At 43.9% G+C, this 27,501-nt stretch overlaps 1 protein-coding gene across 2 annotated transcripts; it reads right to left on the minus strand.

The window, feature by feature from the left end:
- Positions 1–3,034: 3,034 nt before the first annotated feature.
- Positions 3,035–27,423, minus strand: LRIG2 (leucine rich repeats and immunoglobulin like domains 2). 2 transcript variants are annotated; one of them, XM_075776216.1, is made up of 20 exons: positions 27,134–27,423; positions 21,324–21,395; positions 20,759–20,833; positions 20,126–20,260; positions 19,454–19,597; positions 19,180–19,323; positions 18,418–18,561; positions 18,004–18,147; positions 15,164–15,244; positions 14,433–14,504; positions 14,225–14,293; positions 12,653–12,816; positions 11,135–11,455; positions 9,960–10,241; positions 8,922–9,371; positions 8,293–8,442; positions 7,086–7,367; positions 6,300–6,462; positions 4,424–4,508; positions 3,035–3,295 (listed from the first exon to the last, which is right to left on the minus strand). In XM_075776216.1, the coding sequence occupies exons 1-20, from the start codon at positions 27,364–27,366 to the stop codon at positions 3,038–3,040; spliced, it is 3,468 nt and encodes a 1,155-aa protein (XP_075632331.1). In that variant the 5' UTR covers positions 27,367–27,423; the 3' UTR covers positions 3,035–3,037. The 2 variants fall into 2 exon arrangements, with proteins under 2 accessions (XP_075632331.1, XP_075632330.1); XM_075776215.1 differs by having other exon boundaries at positions 6,237–6,462.
- Positions 27,424–27,501: the final 78 nt, after the last annotated feature.

Consider the following 27,501-nt stretch of genomic DNA (forward strand, 5'->3'; position numbering starts at 1 on the left):
TGAAGCCCGATATGAAACATTATCAGCAGAAAGTGGAAGCAGAGCAGGATCGACCCTGCGGCAGCGGCGGCTGCCCCAGCACGCAGTCGAGCGCAGCAGCCGTCAGGGCCTGTCAATAAACGCTCACAGTTTAATCAGCGCGTGTCCCTCCACAGAGCAAATCGATAGCATCTCATTGGGAGAAAATGAGATAAACAGTAGCCTTAATAGCGCTCCATTTCCCTGCAAATGGGAACCCCAATCCGGACCTGCCTCCCAGGCGCAGGCAGAAAAAGCCCTTGATTAAAGGACACGCTCCGAGCTTGCCCGTTCCCTGCTGTGCTGCGTTTCATCCCTTTTCCCCCTCCTGACCGGCTCGGTGCAGCGAGAACGAGCAGATCCAGAAACAGCCAGGTCAGACACACGAAAGGAAACCTGGCAGCAGCCACGGGGGCCGTTCCCCTCCTCCCTCTGCATCCGTAACTGGAGGGTACGAGCTCACCCGCCCTCCTAAAGTGCGTTGGAAACCTCATCTCCAGCACGCAGACGCACAACGGGAGCCACCAGCCACCTTTGCTCACTTGACGATGGGTGAGCAGTCACGGCGTGTTTGCACGCTCGGTGCTGCCCGCCCCGGCAGACACCCGTGCGTGGTCCGTGCCATCGGGACCTGGCGCTTCCATGCTGCCGACACCTGGCTGCAGGCAGCTGCCTGCTTTCCAGGCTGAGGTAACCCAGCTGCTTTTCCCAATTACCTACTCCAGGGCAAAAGCCATAAAAATTAGGATTTAGAGTTTATTTGTTCCCTATATCCTTGCCTGCCTACGAATGCCTACTTTCATTCTGAAAAAGAATCCTGTCCCTCTGTTCCTACGTGTGGGGAACAGCAGCCCAGAGCCCGGGGATGGCTCCCGGTGCAGGCGAGAGCTGCGGCTGCCGTGGCACCGGAGCCTGCCATGCCAAAGTCCCGCCGAGGCTCCCACAGACCGAAGGATCATCTTTTCTTTCCATCTTGGTTATTTGCTTATTCCCTTGATAAGCACATACCCTGAAGGACTTGAAACGCTGGGCTCAGCCCATCAGCTCCGTGGCGGGGACGTGCGTGGGGCAGGAGCTCACGGCACCGACCAGCGCCGTCAGCCCCATACCTGGAAACGCATCTGAAGGGCCCACAACCTCCTGCGGGAGGGGAGGAGGAGAGGAGAAGTCGGGAGGCGGGAGGGAAGGTGGTTTAATGAAGTATCCCGAATTTTAAACCACTGAGGGATTAAAGCAAGGAAGGGGTAGGTTCTTCCACAAAAAGTCAGTCATTAGCGAAGCCCAAGGGTAGATGCAATTGTTTTCTGTTTTTTCCTCTCTTTGATGACCCAGTTTTTTTTTTTTTAATCTCATCAGCACCAGGCTTCAGTGTTAATTTTTAAATATGCTTGGGTAACTGAGAACATTAACTATTCATGATCTTATCTTCAATAGCTGTTGGTTCTCTGACACTGTGCCAGGGTTGAGAGGAACATAACGAACCAGGAGAGCTGAACTTACCAGGGAAGGCGATAGCTGGTTTTTCCTGAGCATCTTGTTGGAATGATCACAGGATGGGGTGGGGTTTCACAACACTCCTGCTCCCGGATAAATCAAGGCTTGTGGGGCAGGCTCGTATCGTTGAGGCCATCCCCCTTGCAATTGCGGTGGCTTGAAAATACAGGAGTATTTTCAAGCTGGGCTCTGGGGAATGCTGCGGACACTGCGAATGCTTCAGGTCCCGAGGCCAGGTAACCAGCAGTTCCTCCAGAGCCGACGTCAGGCACGTGAGCTGGGGAACACAAAAGCGAAGAGCCTACGTGCAGAGAAAGGGCAGCGCTTTACTTCTTGCTACAAAGGGAGACAACAGAAGTACTGACCTTTGCGTACAGCCTGGCTTCGCTTTGCGGCTGTTTCAGCGTAGGTCCTTCGGACACGACACACTAAGCTGCGTGTGGGAGCGGACACAGGCCACGAGGAATCGGGCAGCGCTGCCAAACGCATCACACACTGCCATATAAAAGCAGGCGGGGACCCAAAGCGATGCTGCCAGCTGCTGCCCCGGCCTCCGCCGCAGAGCCTGCTCCTACCGCCGGCAGCGAGGCAGAGCCCCTGCGCGGGCTGGCTGGCGCTCGCGGGAGCTGCGTCTGGGGGTGCTCTCTGCCAAACCGGCCCCCGGGCAGCCCCTGGCTGCTGCGGCCCCGAGGAAAGCCCTACGCTGGAGGCTGTCGTGCTGCGCTGGAGCAGCGCGCCAAGCCAGGTGACCAACTCTCGCCTGTCAGGCTGCGCGTACACCCAGCTCTCGTGAGCCAGGTTTTCCTTGGGCGCAAACTTCACTCGTCAGCAAGAACAGAGGACGAGGCAGCTACGGGAGCTCAGGTTAACTTGGGAAAAGCTGCATGGTGCTGAGATCTGTGTAAAATGGTGAAGCATGCAAAACGAAGCACAGGAGAGCAAAGGTGATTTATCATCAGAACGTAAACCAGCACAAGAATACAGTGATAGAGTAAGTTATTCAAAGGAATTAAAAAAAAAAACTTATGCTGGCTCTTAGGAAGGATGGTAGCTGGTAGGGTGGGAGGCACGCACCTCTCCCCGCCTGCAGCAGGTACGTGGGGGCACACTCTCACCAACTCATTCATGCTGACAGGCTGTTGCCAGAAAGAAAATCTCTTGGGTACTTTGAAGGATGCAAATAGCAGGAGGACAGCGCTGGGAACACAGCGATCTGCGAGTCTCCCGGCCCCAAGTCCACAGCACCGTTACAGAATTACCTGCACATTTTCAGAAAAGGGTACCGGGTGTTTTCTACTGGAAAACTGAAATAAGAATCACAGAATCAGAGGCAGGGTGAGGCTGGAAGGGGCCTTGAGCTCACCTTGTCCTGCCCTCTGCTCTAGCAGGGGCACCTGGAGCCAGCTGCCCAGGAACAGGTCCGGATGGCAAAGTTTACCGTATTTTTTTTTCCCTACGAAAATTAAGTATCATGGAAGAAAAATGAGTTATTTAATCTGCAAATTAACAAAGTTACACTGGATGCTCAATGTATATAGCGTTTTATTGAATGAAGGTATATTACAATAGACAAACATATATTACACATGCTATACAAAATATACATTCTTATGTGAAAAAAATATAAATAGACACTGGGAAATAGCAACAGGGAACAAGAACAGCTTTGCTCACGCTGTCGTACGAACCCCCAGTTCCTGTCCTGGTAGTACTTTGGCATTGACTGAAGAACCAGTATGCGTTTACGGAAAACAGAATGGCCACGCTGTCCTACCTGCCCCTCCTGGAGGAAAGGGGAAAGATGAGAGAGGAGAGACACGATTTTTTCCACAAATCTGCTTAGGAAGTTTTCCTGCAATCCTAAGCACAGCAAGGTGTTCACCTACTTGCAAGCTTCAGCTATTTACAATAGCTTATGGACTTTAAAGAGATACCATTGCTCATGGAAGGATGCAAATGTCCTAATTCATCATGGCAGCTTTCATGAGCCAGTATCTCACAGAAATTAGTGCAGCTTTAGCTCCAGCACTTCAGTTTGTTCTGGTGCGGATAGCATTCATTTTAAAGCCTTGGTCTTGGCCAAGCACATCTTACCTAAAGGGATCACACTAAGGAGTTGCGCCCCAAGTCCACCTTAGGTCTGTACTGTGACAGATCTGTATTAGCTCAGCTCTCACAGAAGAGAGGGATGAAAGAAAAAGGAACAAGCATTTGTCAAACGGTGACAGCAGACAGAGTAGCAGTAGGGTGCTATTTTCCTGCTAGTGGGAAATCAGGCTCTGCACATGCCAAGAAGCACCCTGCCACAGCAGCCTGTGTGAAGATCTGGAGAAAGCAGTCCAAAAGGATGAGACTTTGCTGCTGCTATAGTTTCATGACCTGACCTTGCTCATCTGGATTTAAACTGACAGTACTGGGCTCCTGCAACAGAGAGAACTTTGGGTTGAAAATAAGCACCTTGTCTTAAATGCTGCCTGGAGAGAAAAAGGCTGGAGGAAATAAAAACAGAAAGGAATGAACTTAAGATTCTTCTGCCAGCATGTATGTTATTAAAACATCTCAGATGTCGGAGCCCAAAAAGTTTAACACACCTGTGTTTCTCTACTCTATTCAAAGGTCAAGGACAACTGGATCCTCTTCCTACTAAAGCTGCTGGCTATCAAAGCAACCACAGTTGCTTTGAGAGCATGGTAAGAGCCCTTGACAATATTTGCTCGTTTGCATAGATCTGACTATTAGTCATGCCCAAAGAGCTGTGGGAAAATAACCATTAGTCCCAGCGTTTCCTCACTCGTTTACTCAAATAATCCACAGTCTCAACAGTTTCAGCTGTGATTCTGCATGACTGCATCTGATACTTCAGTCACACACCCTTCTCTCTAGGGATGGATCAACGGGAAGTCTTACATACCTCTCTTGGGCTGGTCCAAAAAGGTTTTTCTGTCTTCATAAAAATACACCATGCAGCTGTTTTCATTTTAATACATGTCCTACGACTTGAAAAAATGCAGCAATGACTAGGGAGAAAGCCCTTGCTCTTCAGGCATGAGTATACATCATAATGTTGAAACACTCCAGCGCCGAGTACGTACTCGTGGAAAGTCTTTAACCAGTCACTCGCTGGTGAGTCTTTAACCCCTGCTGCACCAAGGTGCATCTTCCCAGAAGAAAGAACTTTTCAGAAAGTCTTTATAATGTTCTTCCTCCTAATTTTGTCAGGCACATTCTACTGTAACGAAGTTTGCAGTTCCTCTGCCTCAGCAAGTACTGGATTTTCAATATTGAGTGGTTCCCTGCATATTGTTTCATTTCTCACCTGTCAAATATTTAAACATTTTGGCCATGCTGAGGTCTAGAGAACCAGAGAGTTCAACACAACAACAATTTTGCCTCGTATTTTACAGCAGAAAAGGACAGAAGTGTTTTAAACTACATACGCTTCTTGGCTGTGCAGACGAAACTGAAAATCCACTGTACAGTTCACTGAGTATTTATCAAACAATCTCCCAATTTATCCAACGCTTTTCATCACAACATTCTTTTTAAAAGTTCACTTAACTGTCAGCTAGGAAAAATACATGGAGACTTCTCTGCACCATACACAACATAAAGGCTTTTTTTTAAAGATAAAAGCTTAGATAAACTTCCAAAACAAACCACTCAAAACTCCCATCTTACAGCTATTTTACCAGGTGACCAGAAGGAAACATTTTGTGTATTGTTCCTTTTGTCTGCTACTTACAAGAACTTCTGGGAAGTTGGATACTACAGCCTGGAACGCAAGTTAACACCGCTTGTCAAAGCAGGGTCTGTTGAGCTTTATGCTCTATGATGTAGTGCCTAACACAGAGACTTAAGGACTCTCAACACTTAAATGGGTCAAACTTGGAACTCTGCTGATGTCGTGAAATGGATCAGCTTGCAGTCAGGTCAGCCGGGCTTAATGCATACCGAGTTGTACGGAACAATGAAATCCATCAATATCGCAATTTCACCACTTACCTATAGTAAATTCATCTCTTTCCAAAACAAAGACAGCTCTATCCTCTCACAAACAAGCTTTCAGTCTCACCACACACAAAAAAACCCATATGGCTTGATATGCAGCTGTCAAGACTAACAGTATGATACATACTTTGGCATAATAAAAAATATATTTACATTGCAGCCAACACATTTATATGCTTAGTGTATACAAAATATTTATAAATGCAAATTTATTTACAACTAGAGTCCATTATTCATAGGAGAAAACAAGCCCCAAAGTTAGACTGGTAATAGACGTCTGCCAACAGTCTAAGGAACAAAAAGCTGGCCAAGAGTTTTATGCTTACAATTACTGGGGAATTCCATGAGGAGGCCCTGAACATTTGTTTTCAAGCAGACAATGCAGTGCAAAATAGCTATGCATTCTTGAGAGATTTTCAAAGCATGCACCAACACAAAGGCTGCTTCCAACATCAGAAAATCCATGTTCTAATGCTATTCTTGTGGATATTCATCATCCATGTGTTCTATTGCACATCCCCATTTTCCAATCCACAGAAATCCAAGGAAAAAGGGCATGTGCCACCTCCTCCGAGGAAGCCTGACTCTGTTTAGCCAGCCTGTAATTGCAGACACACGTACACAAGCATCTTTGGCCTTGGGGTTAGTCCTGAGGTAGTAAATACAAAAGTCAGCTGATATGGATTTGCTTTCAAGACATCATTTTAGTTTCTTACGTGGTTTCACTATAGTCACGAATGTTCCGTGTCCTATTAAAATCAAAGTTATGTTCACGTAACCTGTGGCAAGGTCTGGGTGAAGCAGCTTGTTCCTGGTCACTGTCAATAATGCCCTCGCTTCGAAGAGGTCGTGGAGTCTCACGGGCCGACTGCTGATGCAGAAAGTGTGAGTGAGAGCGCGCTAGGTCTTTGTTTACTCCCCATAAAGGAATCTGAAAGGGTTCTGAGGAAGAAAAATTAGAAGATGAACAGAAATGAGTTCACGATAAACACACTCAAGTTTTAGACAGATTTGAGTTGTGCAAGTCAGCAGTAAGTGTCTTTCTGAGGTTATTTTCTCTATTTCTGAGAGCATATTTCACCAGATGCTCTCCCATTTCAGCAATCTGTTACAGTAACCAGCAACAACACACACAGTTTCAGTGTGAATTTTTAAAAAGGCTACCTGGAAGAAAGTCAACATAAAAACAATCAATTTAGAAAAAAAGAAATCTTTGGGAGATCTCAAACTCATGCCAGCTCAAATAAAAAGGTTATTTGAATTTCCTACGTGAAGCTTTAACTCTTGGCTAACAGATATCCTTGAAGTACATGCAAGGTATTTACATTCCACAAGCTGCATTCTGTATAACTACAGATTAAGAAATTCTCTCTTTTTAACATCACTCTCTTCAACTCTTGGGTACTGAATGCAAACTGAGGGCTACTTCTGAGAACAGGTGGTTAATACACAGAAGAGCTCCTCCACAAACTACAGCCGCTGTGTATCAATAGGGAAGGGCAGCACGAGGAAGATCAGGGTTACGAGGGAATACAAAGCAACAACAGGGAAAATGGGACACTCACCATTAATCTGCTGGGAGGAGATTTTCTTTTCACTTATTTTGTCCTGGTTGGCAAGGAAGACAGACCTGTCTCTGTCTGCTAAGAGATTATCAAGAGTACTGCTTTCATGCTGGGTGCGTGCTGTGTATGTTTCCTTCGGCATCTGCACCATGAGATTAGGGAGAGTTTGATCCAGGGGGTCCTCTTCTGTGATGTAGGCATAGGGACAGTACTCTCGTGTCCTGGAGTAGATGTTTGCATTGTCATAACAGTCCGAGCAGATCACCAATGGCACTGCACCACCTGACAAACACAATGGAAAACCAAAATACTCTCACAGAGGATAAGAATACTTGATTTCCATAGACTCTTTCATGTCTTAGCAAGATCTTGTATTACAGCAGCACAGTCTGAAGGGCCTTTACACAGTGAATGTGGCAAGAGCACTCAGCTTGACTGAAGAAGTGCCATGAGACTACAGACTAGAGGGAATGGATCATGGGACACATGAAAAAATGAAGGATCACTTCTGAAAGCCAGCCGGTGTAAGGACTGGATGGCTTCTCAGCATTTGGATGGTAAAAATAGCATCTCTATAGACTCCACGATGCAACTATCCCAAAAAGCATCCAAACGAGGTAGGGAAATAGTGTAGACCCTTTAGTTATGATTGTAGCAAGCAGAGACAGCAATTTTATGCCAAGGACGAAAGGTACAGCGAGTCATCTTCCAAGAGAACTTTATTTCTTCCACTGTTGCCTGTACCCTTGAGCACAAGAATCTACCTTCACATTTAACCATGGAATTCTCTAATGGCATCCCTGCCTTGCTGAACGGATCACAAACCCTGAAGCAAAGAGGTTCTGGAGGGAACTGTGCTACTCTGGCACCTGAAGGACAGCAGTCATGACACCTACGTGCAAAGGCACTCATAGAAGGTGCGAGCCTAGACGTCACTGGACCAAAGATTAAACCACACAGGCGAAATACAGAAGCCTTGATAGTAGAATATAAACAAACACTAGAAGAAAAACAGGAGATGCCTCAAACTCAGAACAATCGATGGAAATTTTCAGATCAGCCTGAATTCTTCTCTAGGAAAAGTCACCTTTGACATTAGCATGCAGTACTACCCTGCATTGTGCAATACTGCTGCCAGCCATGAGGACTAGATCATGCGCTGGCATCCTGCTGAAACACAAGTGATACACGTGAGGGTTTTGCTTACCATCTGTGCCTTTATGCACGTAGCTGCCAGCTGGAGGCATAAGCTGCTGATGGCTTCCTGCCTCTGAGTTACTGTAGCCTTCCTGAGGCTCTGACAGAGTTCCTTGGGAGGACAGATAGCTGGGAATGTCTGCAGGTAGGTTCATCTCCTCTGCAAGGCAAAATTAACATTGATGACGTTAACAGCTAAGTGTGAAGACCTCAAGGTAGTACCAACGCTGTTGCCCACATTAACAAAAACATCATCCAGAATTTCAGCTCACATATAGTTACCTTTTTTCCTACCTCGGTGATTAAAAATCCATATAGCTAGTTCAAAACTAATAGGGTCAGAACAGAAATTTACACACATTATTCCACGTCCTGAAAACATTTATAAGTTTATTCAAATATTTATTTTCAAACTTTAGTATTTTTCCTCAATGTAGAGCCAATCTAGTGTAGAAGGAAAAAAATTAACAGACTTGATATTTAAAAAACCCCCACAACCCTAGAATGAAGGAATTTGAGCAAATCCCTGAAGAGATTTGCTTCAATCCTATCCATCTGTAATGAATCCAGAAATTTCACCACCCTTAACAAGCGTTTTAATTAAAAACACGGATGAAGACTGTTGCTTCTGCACTTTACCTGTGTTAGTGATGCTGTAATCTTCACTCTTCCTTCTCATGTGGTAGATGACGATAACCCATACCAGGGACGTTCCCACAACGCAGCACACGACGACAATAATCACAATGCCTACTGTTGTCCAGCCATCCTCCTCATGGGCAATGCCACTCTGGGAAGAATCACAATTTGGGGAAGCCAGGACATTTAGGTAAATATGGCCACGCTCAGTGCCCAGTGTGTTGGACATAATGCACGTGTACTTCCCAGCATCTTCTAGTCCAGCATCCACAATGATAAGGAGTTGATTGGCCGCAGCAAAAAAATGCCGTTCTGTGACTGTCAGAGGGCCATCATCTTTGGTCCAGTTGAGGCGCGGGGCAGGACTGCCACCAGCTATGCACTGCAAGACAGCAGTTTCACCTCGGGTTACCGTTCTGTCTTCCAGGGGTCTAACGAAGGAAGGAGTTTCTGTGACAGTGGAAGGAAAAAAAAAAAAAATTGTAAGATAACTTCATTGTGCAACACCAGCATGATATTTTAAAAACTGATCTTGCAACCTGAACCTAAACCTTAAGCAATGAAACAGAGGATTCAGGAAATCCTGTGAGTTCAGCTCTTCTATGGATCACTGTAGCAAATGTAGGTAGAGCAAACACCCCCAAAATTATGCTAGCCACAGTCTGCTTTATGTATTCCAATTCTAAATTTGCATATGACTAATGGTAGTAGTTAGTGTCTTCAAAAAATACTGCACTCTAGAAGGAACTGTTATTACTCAGCATAGTTCATGTTACCTGTGACTAAATTCGTTCCAAGACAACACAAATTATCTATCTAGTCTACGCTGCTGGATTGAGATATGCCCCTCAGTTCTCGCCTGGTCAGCACCGCAGCTTAGCTTCTAAAGCTTCACTGTTCAAAAAATCACGTCAAGTGCTGCTCTTTGTATTTTAACATCATTCTTTAGGACTTAAGCTTGCTACTTACAGATAAGCTACGCTATCACTGCGGAAGTGAAGGGATCCATACGCAAGCATAGTTTAGTACACCACTTACCCAACACAGTCAGTGTAGCATTTGCCGACAAACCACCTGCTATGTTTTGTGCCATACAGCTATAGATTCCCATATCTTCTATTTTTACATTTGCAATAAAGAACACATCATCCTCAGGCATGACGTGCATCCTCCTCTCTCTCGCAGCAGGGAAGTCTGTGCCACCATCTTTCTGCCAGGAGATTTGCGGAGTAGGGTGGCCCTCTGCAGCACACTCCAGCCGGGCCATCGCCCCAGTGCGGATGGTCAGATCCATGGGGGTTTTCAGGAAAGAAGGGAGCTCTGGATCAGAGGAGACAGTTTCAGTATTTTCAGTATTAGGAAAAAAGCAGCAAAAGCTCCACAGCACTGAGAATATCCGAAAACAAATCTGAAACGCACCTGTAGTTCTCCCTGAGAGGGGCAGATTCTTCTGAAGAACTGCATAAATTTGCAGTGGTCATTTCAAAGAACCTATCCTCCAAGTTTAAATACAATATCTACAGCGATCATTTAAAATTATCCAAAGGACAACATTTCTTATGGGGAAGAGACAGGGAACAGGTTTAGCCTTCTTCCCAAGCCCTTTCTCACACTTTTTCTTCCCTGGGAATAGGGAAGGTCAACGTCTATCTTGTCAGCCCAAGTCTGCATTATCTGTTCTGGACAAGAAAAAGCAACACAGGCACCTCTGCTCTCGGAGACAATGGGGACCAGTGGTCTACTGACCGATGTGAACATTGCCTTCTTACCTCCCTTCCCTCAGTGAAAATAAATAGAATCATTATGGCTAAAACCAAATGACTTCATAATTGATTTTTCAAAGTTTGTTTCCAGTCCCACCAGTTATTTTTAGTTGAATCTTCCCTAGCTTTACAAACATGTGGGAAAGGTGCTTAGTTCTGAAGAGACAGCAGAGGGAGCTTTTAGTTTAAGAGACTTCTACCTCCCTTTAACTAAATGAACAACTAATTGTGTTATAATGAAAGCATGGGAGACATCTGCAAGGCTCTTCACCCACAAAAAAAATAAATCACTTCTTTCCTGCTTTATAAAAAGATATTTGATACTTCTAAATACCAGCCAGACAGTCTTGCAAGACTGTTTTGGCCAGCTCTAGTGAAAAATAGACTTGTAGCTATTTCAATAAAGCTTTAGGTTAAAAGCATTTCTCCTTTGTAACCATTATTGCTTACCATTGACAGTCAACTTGGCTTTGTTGGAATAATTGGAGCCAAAGTGATTGGTGACGATGCACTGATACCTTCCTTCATCAGTGAAATTCACATTGAAAAGGTGCAGGACAGTGGTATACTCGACCACCTCACCACTTTGCTGCTGATACCTGGCAAAATTCTCAACCTCTGCATCATACAATACTTCGCTGTCTTTACGCCAGGCAGTGGACATGGGTGAATCACTGCTGCTCACAGCAGTGCAAGTCAGAGTCACATTCATGCCTCGCAGAGCAACTGTGGTCTCAGGATGCACTCTTATCTGCGGTTTCGGGAAATTATCTGAAAAGAAAAGCACTAAGATTAGTTACTTTCCTCTTCAACTTGCAATTAATATTGCAAGAAAACTCACTCAAAAGACAACGTAAGCAGAAAGCAAGCTTTGGGAACAGATGTCCTGCTTGAGGTGCACGTATTCAGCTGGTTCTAGTTGGAAATCAAGCTGTGAAAGAGGATTAGGACCACAGGTAGGCACACAGAATAAGCACTGAGAACAATCAGCGTAGAAGCGTGGTCTTGAGCAGTGCCCTGCTGTACAACTGTCTGGAACTTGCTATATTTAGATCCCACACAAAAGCCGTGCTCAGCTGAAGAGCTAGGCTATTTTACGAAGGACTGAGACTTATTTTCAGATAGTTTAAATATCCTGAAGAGCCTTTAAGTTCTAGAACTACAAAGCATAGCAAGCTGGCAGTTCACTATCTCATCCCACTTGATGAGAGTTATTTCAATACCTATTATTTCAGCAAAGACATTCTCGTGGGCACAGACAGTGTTCGGTGTCAGGCACCACGGTGGTGATATCAGAATGGAGAAGTGGGTGCTTGCGCCTACATGATGGTTATTGTAGCCTTTACCACCAAAAGAACGGAAGAATTGCATACACACAAGTAACACTTAGCAGATTGCTCACCCAGAAAACGGACCACCAGACTATTTCCAGGCCTGCCACAGACTTCACACATGACTCTGGGCAAAGAGTCTCTCAGTTTTCCATCTCACAGTTCGGTTACAAAAATAAACAGGCTTATGTCTGAAACTGTGGTGGCAGAGACCAGATAAACATTACAGATATGGAGCATCAGAAAACGTGCCAGGGTATTAACTACTCTAGCCTTGCTGGTATGGACAAGAACCAATAAGGAAGTCTCAAACAGCCCTTCCAAAGCTAAAGGCATTCACAAGCAGGGAGAATGGAAGCATAATTAGTTTTTAACAGTAACCTAAATGAATAACAATGCAGTCTCACAGAACTACTCCCTCAGGTTAGCTTCAGTGTTCAAATACAACAAAACAGAGCAAAGAGAAACAGAATTAAATCCCAAACTCCAAAGCAGACCCAGTGATGTACACAGGTCCACACGTGCATCATGGCCAAGACCAAGTACCTCCAGCACCGCTACAGCCTGATTTCAGAAAAGTACCTGCGCAGATGTGTGTTACCATGGGTTTAGATCAAAAGTCACTAAAAACACAAACCGCAGACAAAGTCATCAGGGTCCACGCTGAGAAGGCTTTGTCCCGCTAACCACTCAGGATGAGCACAGCTAAGGTTTACAGCCTGCTGTAAATGGCTGTCAGCGAGCCACTGCGGCAGCCACTTCAACTGGCAGTCACAAAGCAGGCTGCTAGTGTTCAAAATTCTGCAGAAACAAGGCAAAATCAAAGTCTGATTAAAGTTCAGTGTTTCACACTCCTACATGTGATTTCTTGCAGCAAAACCACTTACAGCATATATGTTCAGAAATGTCAAGATTTACAGTATTCTTTTCTGCCTATGGGTATTTATTAGAAAATGTTAGCTATGTATGCTAGAAACAATCCAGAAAAACCTTCCTTCTGTGTCAGCATTAAAACTTTACATTTCTTTTGAATTCTGAAGAAAACCTTGGAGTTTCAACTTCTAAAAAAAAAAAAAAAATTAAGCCTGTCTTTACAATTATCCCATCCTTCTTTAAAGCAATTAAAAGGAACAACACTGCAGAGCAGTTGTATATCTCAAACTAAACACACTTGCCATTATGAAATGTGTATAAGCCTCAATATTCATTTTCACACCAGCTAACAAATATTTAAGAATGAAAGTGATCTGTTCCATATAGGCACCTACTGCAGATTGTTTTCTCTGCTCCACAGAAAAACTGCGAACAGGAAACAATGATGGGTCACTTTTTCCCCACCACCTGCTTTCAAAGTTTCCTAAATATTATGTGCAACTGTCTGGAGAGAGTCCAGCATTTTAAGAAGTGATCTGCCACTAGATGAATCCAGCAGAGAGAGAGAGGAGAGGCACACAAACAAGCCAGGATTCCACCCTGTTGTTTGCCTGTACATACCAACAATTCCTCACTTTTAAGATACATTAGAGAAGGCAATGACACCCTTGTCTTTAACACCTAAAATGTGTCTCCTCCAACTAGCAGATCTTGCAGACTAACGGTCCATCTGGCCCACATTAACTAATTGCATAAGTTTTAAAACAGATTACACGATATTCAGAGACTTTAACTCATAGAGATGACTGAGTTACAGTGGGATTAGTCTTGGGTGTGAAGGTCACTTCATATTAAAATACTTTAAACGTCTGAAGATCACAAGAGGCTCTAGCAGCTTAAGCATCTGCTAAGTAAAAATTCTGGTCTAGCTGCAAATTTTAAAGCCTTTCCCTAGCCCCCAAAACAGGAAGACAAAATGCAGTGTTTGCTAACCCCCCCAAAAGATTCCTGATGAATTTTATTTTTTTTCCACTGTCTATATGCTAGCACGTGCTGAGTTTGCTGCAAAATCATAAGATATTGAAAACTTAATGGTTCAGCACTGTAAAAAAAAAATCTTCTATTAATTGCAACAAAGGAAATGGAGGTGCAGATTTTATCAAACTTTAACTCCAAGTATACTGCTACTGACTTCAAGTCAATAACTTATCAGCATAGCTTTAAATATTTCATGATGACATAGTTCAGTCAACTTCAGCCAGTCCTACAATGACTGAAGGGTTCTTTACAAGTCCTACCTCGTAAAATAATCTGTAAATAATTGTCATGAACTTACAGCTCCTTCAGGTGAGCCTGGGCAAATGCATTTTCTTGGATGGACATTACTGCATTGTTGCTTAAATCTCTGTAAGTTAAGCAAAGAGAATAATAATGGGTAAGCATGATTTCATATGCTGCCTTCAGTTAAATTCTTGAAAATTTGACAAAGAATACAAGACTGAAGTTGACAAATAATTAGAAGTCCCACAAAGTAAAGTACTTACAGATGTTCAAGTCCTTCGAGACCAGAGAATGCTTTCTTGGTAATTGACTTAATCTGGTTTCCTTGCAAGATTCTGAAAGACAAAGCCCCCCAAACTCAGGAACCAGTCTGAATGTCAATATGAGTTCACAAATAAGACCCAAAAGCAGTTCTCTGTGATGTTTAACTATGGTTTTCCTAATTCTATCTGAGCTAAAAGACCAAATACTATTTTTGAGCTTAAAGGCTCAATTAATTTTCCCAAGAACAAGGTTTCTTTTCCATTCTTAGAGATTTGGGTTAGAGATGTGTCAGAGGATAATTTAAGTCAGCAGAATGGAACAGTGATAAGTAAAACTTGGGCGTGGAGCAATAACTTCCCAATAGCAATCTGCCACAATCAAATTTTTTTTTTTAAATAAGTGCTAATTTTTACCCAAACTAAAGCAGCAGAAAGTGACAATCCAAGGCTGGTCTATTCAATAATAAATGCAGACAAATACTTATGCTTAATTTCTTCAAATTGGTGCTGCAAGGTGATCCAGTGCTACACAAATCCAATGCTGCTGACCATGAAAGCCAAGCCTGCATCAAGAGGTTGTGGCACAGAAGTGGAAACACTCTGAAATCAGCTGCCAACTAGAAAGGCTTTCTGCCTCGTGTCTTTGATTTACAATTACTTAATATTTTGCACTCTCCCTCTACGCTGCATGCCTGGGAAGTGCTGTCATTTCAGTGGTCTGCAATACGTACAGTTTATCCAGCCTGCTGAGTCCCACAAATGCTTCATTTGCATCTTCTATGGCCCAGGAGATCTCATTGTTCCGCAAGTCCCTGCAGGAGAAGAGCCTTCTTATAAAGAAGCCCTGCAACACCATCATGACCACTGCTAGTGGTGAGCTAGGGAAGAGAACTCATTGCTGTACAGCATGCTAGGGGGTTCTGGCACAGGGTCACCTGGGAGGTCTCAAGTCTTTTATAAAACCAAGGTTGTCAGCAGACAACTATTCCATTTCAGAGATGCAAGACAAAACAGAACTGTTCAAGATCAGTGCCGCAGACAGAACCACAAACAAATTCTGCAGTACAACTTCTTGATGTGGTATTTAAGGAAAGACCCAGTCTGACTAGCACTTCTCATGTGATGGACTATTTACCACAAGCTGGGAGAGGCTCCTGAAGCAAGTTGGTTCATGTAAGTGAATTAACCAATATACTAGCAGCATTAATCTTCCTGAGTAACAGGCTTATAATAGCATTAGCATATTAAAAGATTACACACAGGTTATAGCATAAGGCTGCCAGGCACAAAGTAGTAGATTTTCAGAATGAAGTTGATATTCTGCTCACAAATCTCGTTACCAGCTAATAGGATTTCTGTTTGACCTCTGCACAGTGCTTTGGCCCCTCATGTAGAAGAGCAGTCTGAACAGCAAAAGCAATATAGCAATATGGTTCAGAGAGGATTAAATTCTTTTTAGAGAGAAGGTGAAACAAATGCAGCTGCATTTTTAGCCTCAAAGGCATGGACTGAGCCAAGAGTTTCCGTCAAAGTCACAGTTTTTGGCTCTTTTGGTACCACTGTGCACAGAAGCTCCTGCAGACAGGACTGCGTTTAAAGAAAGAGACACCAATGAAAAATAGCCTGTACTGTATTTTCCAAGATATTATATGTGTCAGCTTGATGGAGCTTCCAAACAAGTCAACTGACACAGAAAGCAAACTACATATACAGGCAATTGTATGCATCATCTCATATAAACACTTCTTTCCTTGTGCTAATGGTGGAAAAATGAAGCATCTACTTCCCCTTGGGTGAGACTGTAAACTGCGTACAACACCATCCTGGAAGAGAGCGGGATCAACCTCCAGGACACTGTCAGTGGTAACATGTTATTTTCTTATTTTTCTTACTTTGAAATATGGAAGCCTTGTTCTTAACACCATGCAGCAGTTATTTCCACAATTAATATATATAGACTTTAAAGTTTAGGACAAAAAGAAAAGAATTCCAGGATTCATGCATCACAAGGTCTTAACAAATACAGCCTTGCTACTTGCTTACGTGAAGTATTGTCCTCGGAAAATTATTCAAGCTAAGGTACTGGACATGGATGTGATCTAATGAGAAGAATGACTAGATGAGTAATATGCCAAATTTATTTCCAAGTTGCTAATTTTGTCATTTGAAACTTGTTTCTAGAATTATCTCCAGGTCTGCTTCGGAATTTTAGATTGTGAATGCTGGAGGGGTATCAGTGCCAAGCTACTCGCAGTATTACGAAGTAAATAATGAAATATGATGTAAAACTTCAAATCTTCATTGCTATTCTTAGACACACCTTTAATGCTACCTTGCTCTTATTACTTTGTAGTTAATATACAGTTTTTACAGTTTATTCTTGTTAATTAAAGCTAAATTGCAGAATAGCAGCAGGAGTTGAACATACAGAGAAATAGTTACATCAGCCTTAGCACTGAACCAACCAGTATACAAGCAACAATGGAACTAATCCGACAGCAACACGGTATCTCCTGTTGTTTGAAGTGTTTTTACACTCCACTACTCAGACCACTTAGCAAAATGAGTGAGCAACCCAAAAGAAAAGCCCCTCATTGTGTGAGCTGAGGAGTTGGCTCCTCATGCTTGGCTGGGCACGAATGCTGGGAGCCCGGTTAATCACCACTGCCCTGTCCTGCACATTCCATCCCCAAGCAAATGGCCAGCCTCTCAGCTGTTGACGCCCCTGAGGAGCCCAGGAAAACCTACTAATTAATCTGCTCTTGTTCTTTTTCATGCTACTCTAAATCTAAGAAATTAGTTTTAATTATTTCATTAAAAGGTTGCATTAAGGTTAACAGAATATGACTGCTTACATAAATCTCTCTGGTGAGTTTGCTTATTTAAGCATTTATTTAATGAACTGACAGAGGGGTTATAAACTTTCACTCCTTTCTCAAGTACCATTGTTTAGGATGATTACAACTGTTCAGATCTACTTGGGACACTTTTTTTTTTGTTGTTAAGAGCCAGGATTGACTCTTTTCTTGTCAGAAATATCAAACAGCTGCAGCTGCTCCACAAGGTCCTGGCAAGTGCAGAGCTGTGCCTCCGACAGCAAGAGGTAATCCTGCACTCCCCCCCATACGCTGGGACTTCAGCACGCGAGCAGGGTGGGCTGACCGCACCTTCTGCGACCACATGGATTCACCGCTTGGCTTCTGAGGTTCCAACCCTAACAGAAGCCTCTGGCATAAAGAGAGGTTCGGGCTGACCGTTCGCTCACAAGCGGCATTTACACAAGCTGACTATCCACACCTCAGAGCCGGTATGACATGCAGCTGGGCACTCGAGGTCACCAAGCTGCTGTTTCTTATCACCTCTAAGATTAAGCGGTGGTTGGTTTGTTTTAGCTGGGCCAGAATTCTGTTATCTGGGCAGACCAAACGATTATCAGCCCCGCCACACCTGCAGGTGGGACAGCACACAACAATGCCAAAACACTGATCTCAGGCTTGCACATCGCAATATTCATTGCCTTAAGCTTCACTGCATTAAACTGAGATTTTAACGAGAAGTTTTCTGTACTTACAAAGTTTGAAGATTTGTCAGACCTCTAAACACACCATCAGCGATGTGACTAATGCGATTGTCACCCAGGTTTAGTTTCTCCAATAAACCAAGTCCCACAAAGGCAGACTCCTTGAGGCGAGTTAGCTGGTTGTATGACAAGTCTCTAGAAACATTGAACGTGCACTTTAAAGCCAAGTAGAGGGGGATTAATTATGAAGATACTATCGAACTTGACTAACTATTGAATTTTGATTAATTTATCTAACAGAACACTTATAAAAACAAGTAAAATACACAGCATTACCATGGGCCTAACAAGGAAATTGAGTACTTCCTTTGGTAATTCATTCTTGCTACATACGTGCTATCCAATCTGGTATTGCAACATTACAAAATCCCCAATGAAAAGCAGCCCAAGCAGCCCAGGACTTACAGCTCAGAAAGTCTTTGGCAGAACTCCCATGCATCTGGACTGATCCTGTTAATGGCATTCTGGCTAACATAGAGTTGTTGCAATGTCCGCAGACCGTACAGCCAGCCCTTGTTTACTTCTGTTAAGTTATTATGTTCCAGTTCTCTAAGGAATTAGAAGGAAAAACATTTGCCAAATGGATAATCAATGAAACATATATTTACAAAATTTCATCTTGTGGATCTCAAAATTATTTACTAACATTAAGCCTTAGGCAACCTGAAATGCACAATTATAGTCATCCCACTGAAAACAAAAGAGTGAACAAAAGTATATGAAGAACTGAGTAACTCAACAACAGCTGCAGTGATCCAATGGCAGAAGCAAAACTGTAATCCCTGTTCTCAAAAATATTTTTAAAAAAAAAAAAAAAATCATTCGCTAACACTGCACGGCACACCCCTGCGCTATTGCTGTCAAACAGGCACACAACAAAGAGCCATCTCGTGTTACAGGGAGTGCAAAAGAAAACCAGCAAAAAGCAACCTACAAAGCGTTCTTAATCACCAAGTGGGAAGAATTTGGGGAATAATGCCAGTATCTTTCCACTTCTGAAATAACCAGACATGATATCAAAATAATGGGAAAATACAGATCTGTAAACTCCTTTCCTGTGATGCTCATCAACATCTCAGCACAGTCTTGATGTAAGGGAAGCCAGACAGGACACAACCCTCCACAGCCAGAGTCCCTAAAAGAAATTCCACAACTAGGCATACTCACAATTCTTCTATATTACCCAAGCCAAAGAATGCTCCATCCATTAGTCTGCTAATCCCATTGCGCTGCATTTTCAAGGATTTTAAGGATTCCAGTCCTTGGAACGTAAGGCTTTCCACTATTTTAATCCGGTTCCTTTTCAGTTCCCTTATATAAAGATAATATTCAAATATTAAGACATCTTTTGATAAGCACCACTTTGTGAGTCAAGAACACATACTGAGATGAACACCACAGCTGGAAACACTGTTTTTAACCTTTCAAGACTGCTACTTACAGAAACTGCACATGAGGCAATTTGAAGATCTTTGGTGGAATCACACTAATCCTATTTCTGTTCAGCTTTACCACCATTAGCGAGCTAGATAAGTTATCGAGACAGCCTGCTTCTAGAGTAGTTATTCTGTTGTTACTCAGATTCCTAGGAAAGGAAGAGGAAAAGAAGTCTTTCAGAACATGGAGAATTTTATGAACACAACTGCACAAGCACTTCAGAGCAACCACTTTTTACTAGAACTCAAAATCTTTGTGAAGTCACATCAGAAGTCTGAATTCTGGTATACAGAACTAAATCATTTTTCCCAAAGGAATCAGTGCTTAGGGGCTGATTTTTACTGCATGCCCATGCTTCAGCCAGACACGGTCAAGACAATGTCAAAAGTGATTTACTCAAAAAGGGCAGAAATCATTCCATGTCCCTGCTGGCTCAAGTACCTGCATTTGACAACAGCAGTTATTATTTTCCACACTATTTGAGAAAATGCAATACAGATTGGTATGAAAAGTATTTTATTTCAAGCACATTTGTAGCTACATTGAGCACTGTTACCAGTTCAAAGCCACTCAAGACTGCCTACTTTAAGACAGTAGCTTAGAGTAGATGAGGTCTTCAACTTTATTGTTGTAAAGCCAGGAATGCCAGATGTAACAACAGATCACTTATACTTACAGGTACTTCAGTTGCATCCGTGGAAAAGAAGAAGCTTTAATTTCTGAGATAAGATTAGAACTAAGATCTAGATTTTCCAATGAAAGGTAAACTTGGAGTTGCTCAGCATTTATTTCTGGAATGGTATTGTGTACCCTGAAAAATACCGGCAACAAATATGATTATCAAAACATGCCATCCTTCAAGTCGCACACTGAAACAGCTGTACGATTCTGTAGATCAACATTATTAGTAAGCCTCCTAAATGGGACATGTAGCACACACTTCAGAGTGTTAATTCCTAAAGCAATACTGAAAATCCAAGAGCTATTTGCCACTCTGACATATGAATAGATTCAAATTCTGGGGCCTGTAGCTGGGCTGTTCCTTGTGGGAACTGTCATTCCGAGACTGAATCCCTCCCCTTCAAAGCTGCCTGCCTTGGTTGACTGCATTTTATTGGTAATTTAGGGTGACTTGATTGTCTAACTGATTTGTATTTCTTTAAAGAGTGCTTACATATTCCCTAAAGCACTTTAGATGAGTAGTATTTCAAGACAAAAGAAGCTATGTTTTCCTACAACTTGATGGCAGAACTCTAATACAATTCTCCCATTTGTTAAACGAGAAAAAGGCAGATGAGCTATTACTTACAATGAGAGAAGAGTTATATTAGAAGTTGTTTCTCCAAAATACGGAATTTCGCTTAGCTCATTGTAATTCATTTTCCTTTAAAAGAAAAACAAAAAAGATTACTGGCACTTCAAAGAGAAGTAAAACCCTTCTGTACGCAGCAGAAATAACTTGTATCACAGAACACGTTTAATAATTTTGTTATGTTAATAATACTTAGTAGTTGACAAAAAGATTCCCTAAAAGCTTAAATATTGATAATTTGAATAATTTAATAGCAAAGCACGCTAGGTTTTACCATTCTCATGGACACTATTACTTCTCTTTAACTTAGAATCAGCTATAGTCAAAACAAATGTCTCATTTCTTTTTTAAAATATTGGTCTTCTAACCTCTTATGAAAGTTTTCTGCTCACAAAGCATCAGTTTTATACATAAAATGTGCTGCCATCATTGAGCATCTATTTTTAATTAACTGGCACTGAATATTTCTACAAGTCAGACCAGACACATAGAGGTGCAATGAAATGTACTAATTAGAATTAGCTACAAAATCTTTAGTTTATCCTCATAAAAACCAACTTACACTTCTTGTAGTGTATGAACAGACAAATCAATGCTCCAGTTGGATGACAATAAATGATTATGACTTAAATCCCTAGAGAACAAAGAGAAAAGTTATTCTAGCTCCTGGAATAAAAATTAAAAAAAAAATCCACTTTATGCAACCTAAAAGTTTTTAACCATATTTTTGATACATGCAATTCCTCCCCTGCCAAAGGAAGAGGAGGTTATAGCTTGTTCTTGTGGTCACTCAGCATAAAAGTCTACACAGTTCTGTTTCTCTGTTTGAATCGAGTAACTTTTTGTTAAAAAGGATTCTTGAAAGAAAGATGGTATCTGATCAGAGCATTTTTCCTTTAAATCATAGCTTTATCTACAATATTTGCCTATTGCAAAAAAGAAAAACTTTCCAGGGACATGAAAATAATTTCTTACAAACTGCCTGTTACTGAACTGTTTTCCTGTAGCAACAATCCCCATTTTCTCAGCCTGCCCAGCTTTTCAAAGCAGCTGACTATTCAAGGAAGGCTTATTTTAAAGGAACAACATACACACAATTACCAAACAAGCTGGAGGGGAGAGAAACATGAGGCTGGGAAGCTTATAGAAGGCATGCTCTAGTGCCAGCTGGTTTTGCTTATAGGAAACAAATGCAGAAGTTGGATTGTTTCAATGGGGAAGAGAGCTGTTAAGTCTGCTTTTAATGCTGATATTGGATGTTGATGCTATTCCCGTTGCTTTAACTTTAAAGCAGGATTTTACTTTTGCCTCGGTGCATAAGATGTTATAAGAAAAGCAAAACCATGTCCACTTCCGCAAGCTAACTCCTCGGGCACGGACTATCTCCGTTTTGACATGCTAGTCAAACCACGACCAAAAAAAACCAAACAAAAAAACCAATCCAGGTTTATGATGGAAACCTGGGTCCAGCCATATCAGTGAGGAGAGACAGACATCACTCCAAACAGCGAAACCAACTCATCTTCTTGACGCTTTTCTGGCACATCTCCAGAACGGAGACGACTCCCCAAAGCTCGTGCCAACAGCCTGAGCCACTGTGTGTTGGAACAGGCCTGGAACTGCCACCGAGCTTGTGAAATAGGGCTGCTACCTGCTCACCACTGCTGATAGATGCATATATAACTGAACACTGCCTATTAAATCAAAAAGTCTGCCTCTGCCAGCTAGTTGTGCCTACCTGTCGGCAAGGCATCGCGCTTCTCACTCCATGTCCAATTCTGACATCGAGCACAGAGCCATAATGAATGATTTTCAGCAAGAGCTGTTCACCTTCTGATGAGTTCCTCTGATGAGGTCCTGCATCAATGATTCTCTTTCATGATTACGAAGTAACACAGTACGTATTAAGTACAGCTAATTTTAAGATCATCAGGCAGGCTGCAGCTATGCTGACAGAGGAGACAAAATTATCCTTTAATAACAAAACTACCATGTATTTGCTAAAAAGAACATTAAAATGTAATTGATCGTCGTTAGGAATATTTCTGGTGACAGCCAGGCGCGTATCTGCTTCTGTGACAGCTTCGGGCCTTCAGCTGCACCAAAGGTTGAACCCGTACAGACACGGAGCTGCCCGAAAACCATGACTGGGGAGGAAAAGAAACCACACTGGTGTCCCTGCTGAAGAAGGGGTCGCAGTACAAATTCAGTCCTTGCCGAGTACCAGTAAGTGTCCATCAGTGGGTGCTACTGCTGTCGCAAGAGCCCCCTGCACAGGGAGGAGTTGCCGATAACCAGAAGACACCCTGAACAAGACCTCGGTTTATTCACCCCGGTGCTCACGGCACTACCGATACAGTTCTCACCTGTAAGACCAGGATCTACTGGGAGACAGCAAGGACTTGACAGACTGTCCTCTGCTTCCACTCAGGCTCAGCAAGAAAGATACCATTCTAGCAATGAATTAGTAAAATCTTGGGTGCCATGGCAAGTCAGACAGTTGTTAATGTATCCTTTTAACTACATCCAGATGTAAATTATACAGATAGAGCAGCAAACAGGTTTGCAAACAATTATTCATTCCTACAATTAAAAAAATCAAGGGAATCTAGAGAAGAGAACAATACACATGCACCCACTGAATGCTACTGTGCAGGCCTGCTCCCTCAATAAATATAGTAATAAAGCAAATACCACATAAAACCAACCAAACTGCAGTTGGAGCAACCTTCCTACGTTGGGGGAGGCCGAGCACCCAGGACACCCTCTTGGGGTGTCTAGATCCACCCTGCCCACTGCTGCCGGAGCCCGGCTCAGCCCCGAGGCTCTGGGTACACCAAAGGAGCACGGCACAGCCGCTGGGAGCCACCAGTGACACTCAGCACAGGGGGTACCGAGTGGCAGCGCTGATTCCCAGAGGAAGAGTCTTTCCTGGATCTTTCAAACGTGCAGGCACACCCCCAGTACTGAGGAGACTAATCTCAGTAGTGGTGGATTTAACCAGACCGGGGAGTACTAAACCACGCTATTTCCAAAGGACCTGAGCGCAACCCGTGGAGGAAGGATGAGACAATGGCCACAGAAGATAACACCACACTCCTCAAGGTGTCCAGATACTACACTGAGCAGCAAAACCATGCCACAGGTGCAGAGCCAGACCAACCCATGTGTCAGGCATGGTTAGCGGGCACTGATAAAGATCTTGGGAGTCAGATTAATACGCAAAGACAACAGAAACTTAATTTTTCTAAGGCCTTCAGGAAGAATAGAATAGACAATTTCAGTTGGAAGAGACCCACAATGATCATCTAGCCCAACAGCCTGACCACTTCAGCGCTGACCAAAAGTGAAAGCCTGTTATTAAAGGTATTGTCCAAATGCCTCAAACACCGACCGGCATGGGGCCTGGGTGACAAGGACCTGCTAACATGCAGGTGTCCCCCCAGAAGCTACTGTCTCACTACTGAGTAATTAAGATTTTAATTTAGAAAGGCCAGGAAAGTATTTTTCTATTATTACTCAGATTTGGACTATAACAAAGTTCGCATTAAGTCCTCTTTCAAGCAGTTGGGTATAGTTCATACTTAAAACAGTTCTGACATTATTTATATCTAGTTGCTGTTACTGATGCTTTTCTTTTTGAAGTAGACTGACTGATCACTAAATCCAAAGTGAAACACATTGTCTGATTTTCTGTGTTTATAGATAATTCAATCACACAGCTAAGATTTCTGCTATCATGCAGAACCAGATGTAATTCCCTTGCTCTGAAAAAGCCAAAACCAAAGAACCCGACATTTTAGAAGCAGTTGCGTTTTTACTGAGGCCCATGTTATGCAAGATACAGAGCAAACATGCAAAATTTGTATTTTAGAGATTCATCTGGTATTGTATATAAAATCATCTAAACATTCATTTTGAGCTGAAGTAGTATTCATTTCTTAAGTAAATAAAACAGAACGCACACACCAAATTGATTACTGTATATTTAGTCCTGGAGAATGATCTTAATTTAACCCAACTGAGCATACCCATGTCACTGCGCTGGTACAGGTGGTGATGCAGCAACGTAGCCAGGCATTTGAGCTGAAACTACAAAACCTCACCAAAACCCCCTGTTGTAAACGGAACTAGCTGAACTAATTAACTAATACCTAACCTACTTTTATTCATCATCTCCCTAGTTACCAGCATATATAAACACACTTTCAGGCACTAGTATATGTCTGGAAGGCAGCGACCACCAGCATCGTGCTACTCTTTCCCCCACAGATGACTGCCCTACAAGCACAGCTTGCACTCCTTGTTCTAAAAAAAGTGATGTTAAGGTGCAGACACACCAGAAAATATTCGCTAACTCCTCAACTTCCCCACCCTTTTCATCACCTGCCAGGTTATCCACAAAACATATATAATTTAGCAGGAAAAATGAAGTTACAGTTGCCTGAATACTACTGTCTTGAAAATGAGTTCTGAAGGTGCTCTCCTAGCCTTACTAAAAACAAAAACCTAAAACAAAACCAAAACCCACACACTGGAAGTATCACCTGCAGGTAGTTTGAAAGAGTTAGGAAAAACGAGAATTTTTAGTCCACAAAGTTAGGTGAAATGATATCACAGACCTGAGAAGGAAAAACACATCAGGGACTTTTTCATGCAAAAAAAAAATTAAGCTTTGATTAATTTTAAACAGCTTGTATGCATTATAACTCAATTAGATTCAGAACTGCTAGAGTAGTCCTAGTGAAGAAAAAATGTCACCCCCACACACACACGCTTTGTGTGCCAAAATCCTGAAAGCCACAACAGAGAACATACACTTAATTATTGTTTGCAGCACATGTCAGATTGCACAACGTAGCGCAGCGCCATCACTGCTTCTTCCCACTGCATTTTGTGCCAAGCAGTTTGAAACACACCCTCTATCAGCTTGGAAAAAGATACAAGTATTTGTTGAAGCTTGAAAACTTGCTCTATAAACAGCATTGATATCGTTTTGGTTATTAGCCACCTGATGAACTGCTAACTCAGCACTGACACCCTCCCTGACAAGTGCTAAGGGTGAGACATCCTTGTACCTTCCTAAACACAAAGGTTTCACAGACAAGTTAGTTGTATTTCTATGCTGAAATACACATTTTCTCTCAAACATTTTGAACTGCTGACCATGCAGGGAAGGAAGAGAACTACAGAACCGTGAAGAGGCAAGAAGGTGACAAGCTTCCTCAGACATGTCCAGTTTTTAATACAGCTCAGACTCTTGAGTCCTGCTAGAGGAATTCCTGGAGTTAACTGGACAGTGGTTTCTATGTTTATACTATGTTCCAAACAGCCTTTTCTTCTTGGTCTGAAATACTCTTATTTCTATCAACTGGGAAGCAACGATGACTCCAAGAGGGCCTGAGAACTCTGCTGTGGACAAAAGTGGGTTTTGACATCCCTCATGCTTCAGCACCTCTTCCAACCCAGTACACTGTAGCCAAAGGTGACAAACACAACGGTGACTATGACAGTAACGGCCAAGGAACAATAAAGGCATTACTGCACTCAACCCTGCACGAACACTATGTAGCACATTGTCTAATTAAACTCTTGGGAGCAGAGACAAAGGGTGGGCTATCATTTTGTTTAGTTGGGTTTTGGTGGGTGGTTTTTTGTTTTTTTTTTTAAAAACAACGGCAGCAATGGTTTTACTGAGGGAAAAGGAGGGAGTCGCTGAGTTTCAAAGCAGCGAAGGGATGCAGAGGAAATCGGAAGCATTAGGAACTGCCACAGCACACAGCTGAAGTTGGGGGCTAGAAGGAATATTTCTAAGCATAATCATAAGAGATGATGTCCTACAGCTTAATCTGAAAAAAACCCAAACCGTTAATCCTGGCTTGATTTGTGTTATCAAAACTTCTACTAGCCACAACCTGCTCCTGCTGCACCCGCGGGGCCAGACCCCCCCTTCACCCCCCCGGCTTCTGACTCGGCCCCTGCCGCTGCACCTGCGAGCCAGGCTCCAGAGCCGGCCGTCGTTTCCTCCCCACCGCCACAGCGCTGTCCACGGCTGTACCGCTCCTGACCGCCCCGGGCCCGCGGCAACAACCCACGGACACCGAGCGCCAGCACCGCCGGCCACTCCGACCTGCCGCGCCCGCCCGAGGGCCACACTGCGGCAGCCGGGAGGACCGTTCAGGCCCCGGCCTCGTACGGCGCTCCGCCGCCGGACTTCGCACCCTGCCGCCGGGCCGCCGCTAGGCCCCTGCCCCGCACACACCCCCCCACCCCCGCCGCCCGTTAGGCCGCGGCCTGCGCACGGCCCGCCGCCCGTTAGGCCCCGCGGCCTCGCCGCGCCCCGCCGCCCGCCCGCCCGCTGCGCTCACTCACAGGCCCGTGGTGCCGGCGGGCAGCGGCGGGATCCTCCGCGGGCCAGGCCCGCCGGGCAGGCGGTGCCGGCTGCAGTCCAGCAGGCCGCGGCGGCAGGAGCAGGGCGCGGCGCAGGGCTCGGCGGCGGCGGCGGCCGCCCGCGCCCACAGCAACGCCGCCGCCGCCAGCATCACCAGCAGGGTCCGCGGCAGCGCCCCGCGGGCGGCCCGCACGCCCGGCCCCGCTCCCCGCATCCCCCGGCCCAGCGCGGCGCGGCCCGGCCCCGCGCCGCCCGCCCGGCCCGGCCGCCGCGCCCCGCCCCGCCCCGCCGTGCCACCTCAGCGCGCAGGCGGCGAGGGGCGGGGGCTGCGCTGCGGGGGCGGGCCGTG

The sequence above is a fragment of the Balearica regulorum genome, chromosome 25, assembly GCF_011004875.1.
Source record: "Balearica regulorum gibbericeps isolate bBalReg1 chromosome 25, bBalReg1.pri, whole genome shotgun sequence".
NCBI classification, from domain to species: domain Eukaryota; kingdom Metazoa; phylum Chordata; class Aves; order Gruiformes; family Gruidae; genus Balearica; species Balearica regulorum.

Coding starts and splice junctions, on each gene's coding strand:
- LRIG2 (XM_075776215.1), bottom strand. CDS start 27,366: ATGCGGGGAGCGGGGCCGGGCGTGCGGGCCGCCCGCGGGGCGCTGCCG. Junction 19,324..19,453: donor TTGCCTCATGTGCAGTTTCT/GTAAGTAGCAGT, acceptor TCTTTATATAAG/GGAACTGAAAAGGAACCGGA. Junction 4,509..6,236: donor CGTGACTATAGTGAAACCAC/GTAAGAAACTAA, acceptor CATTTTTTCAAG/TCGTAGGACATGTATTAAAA.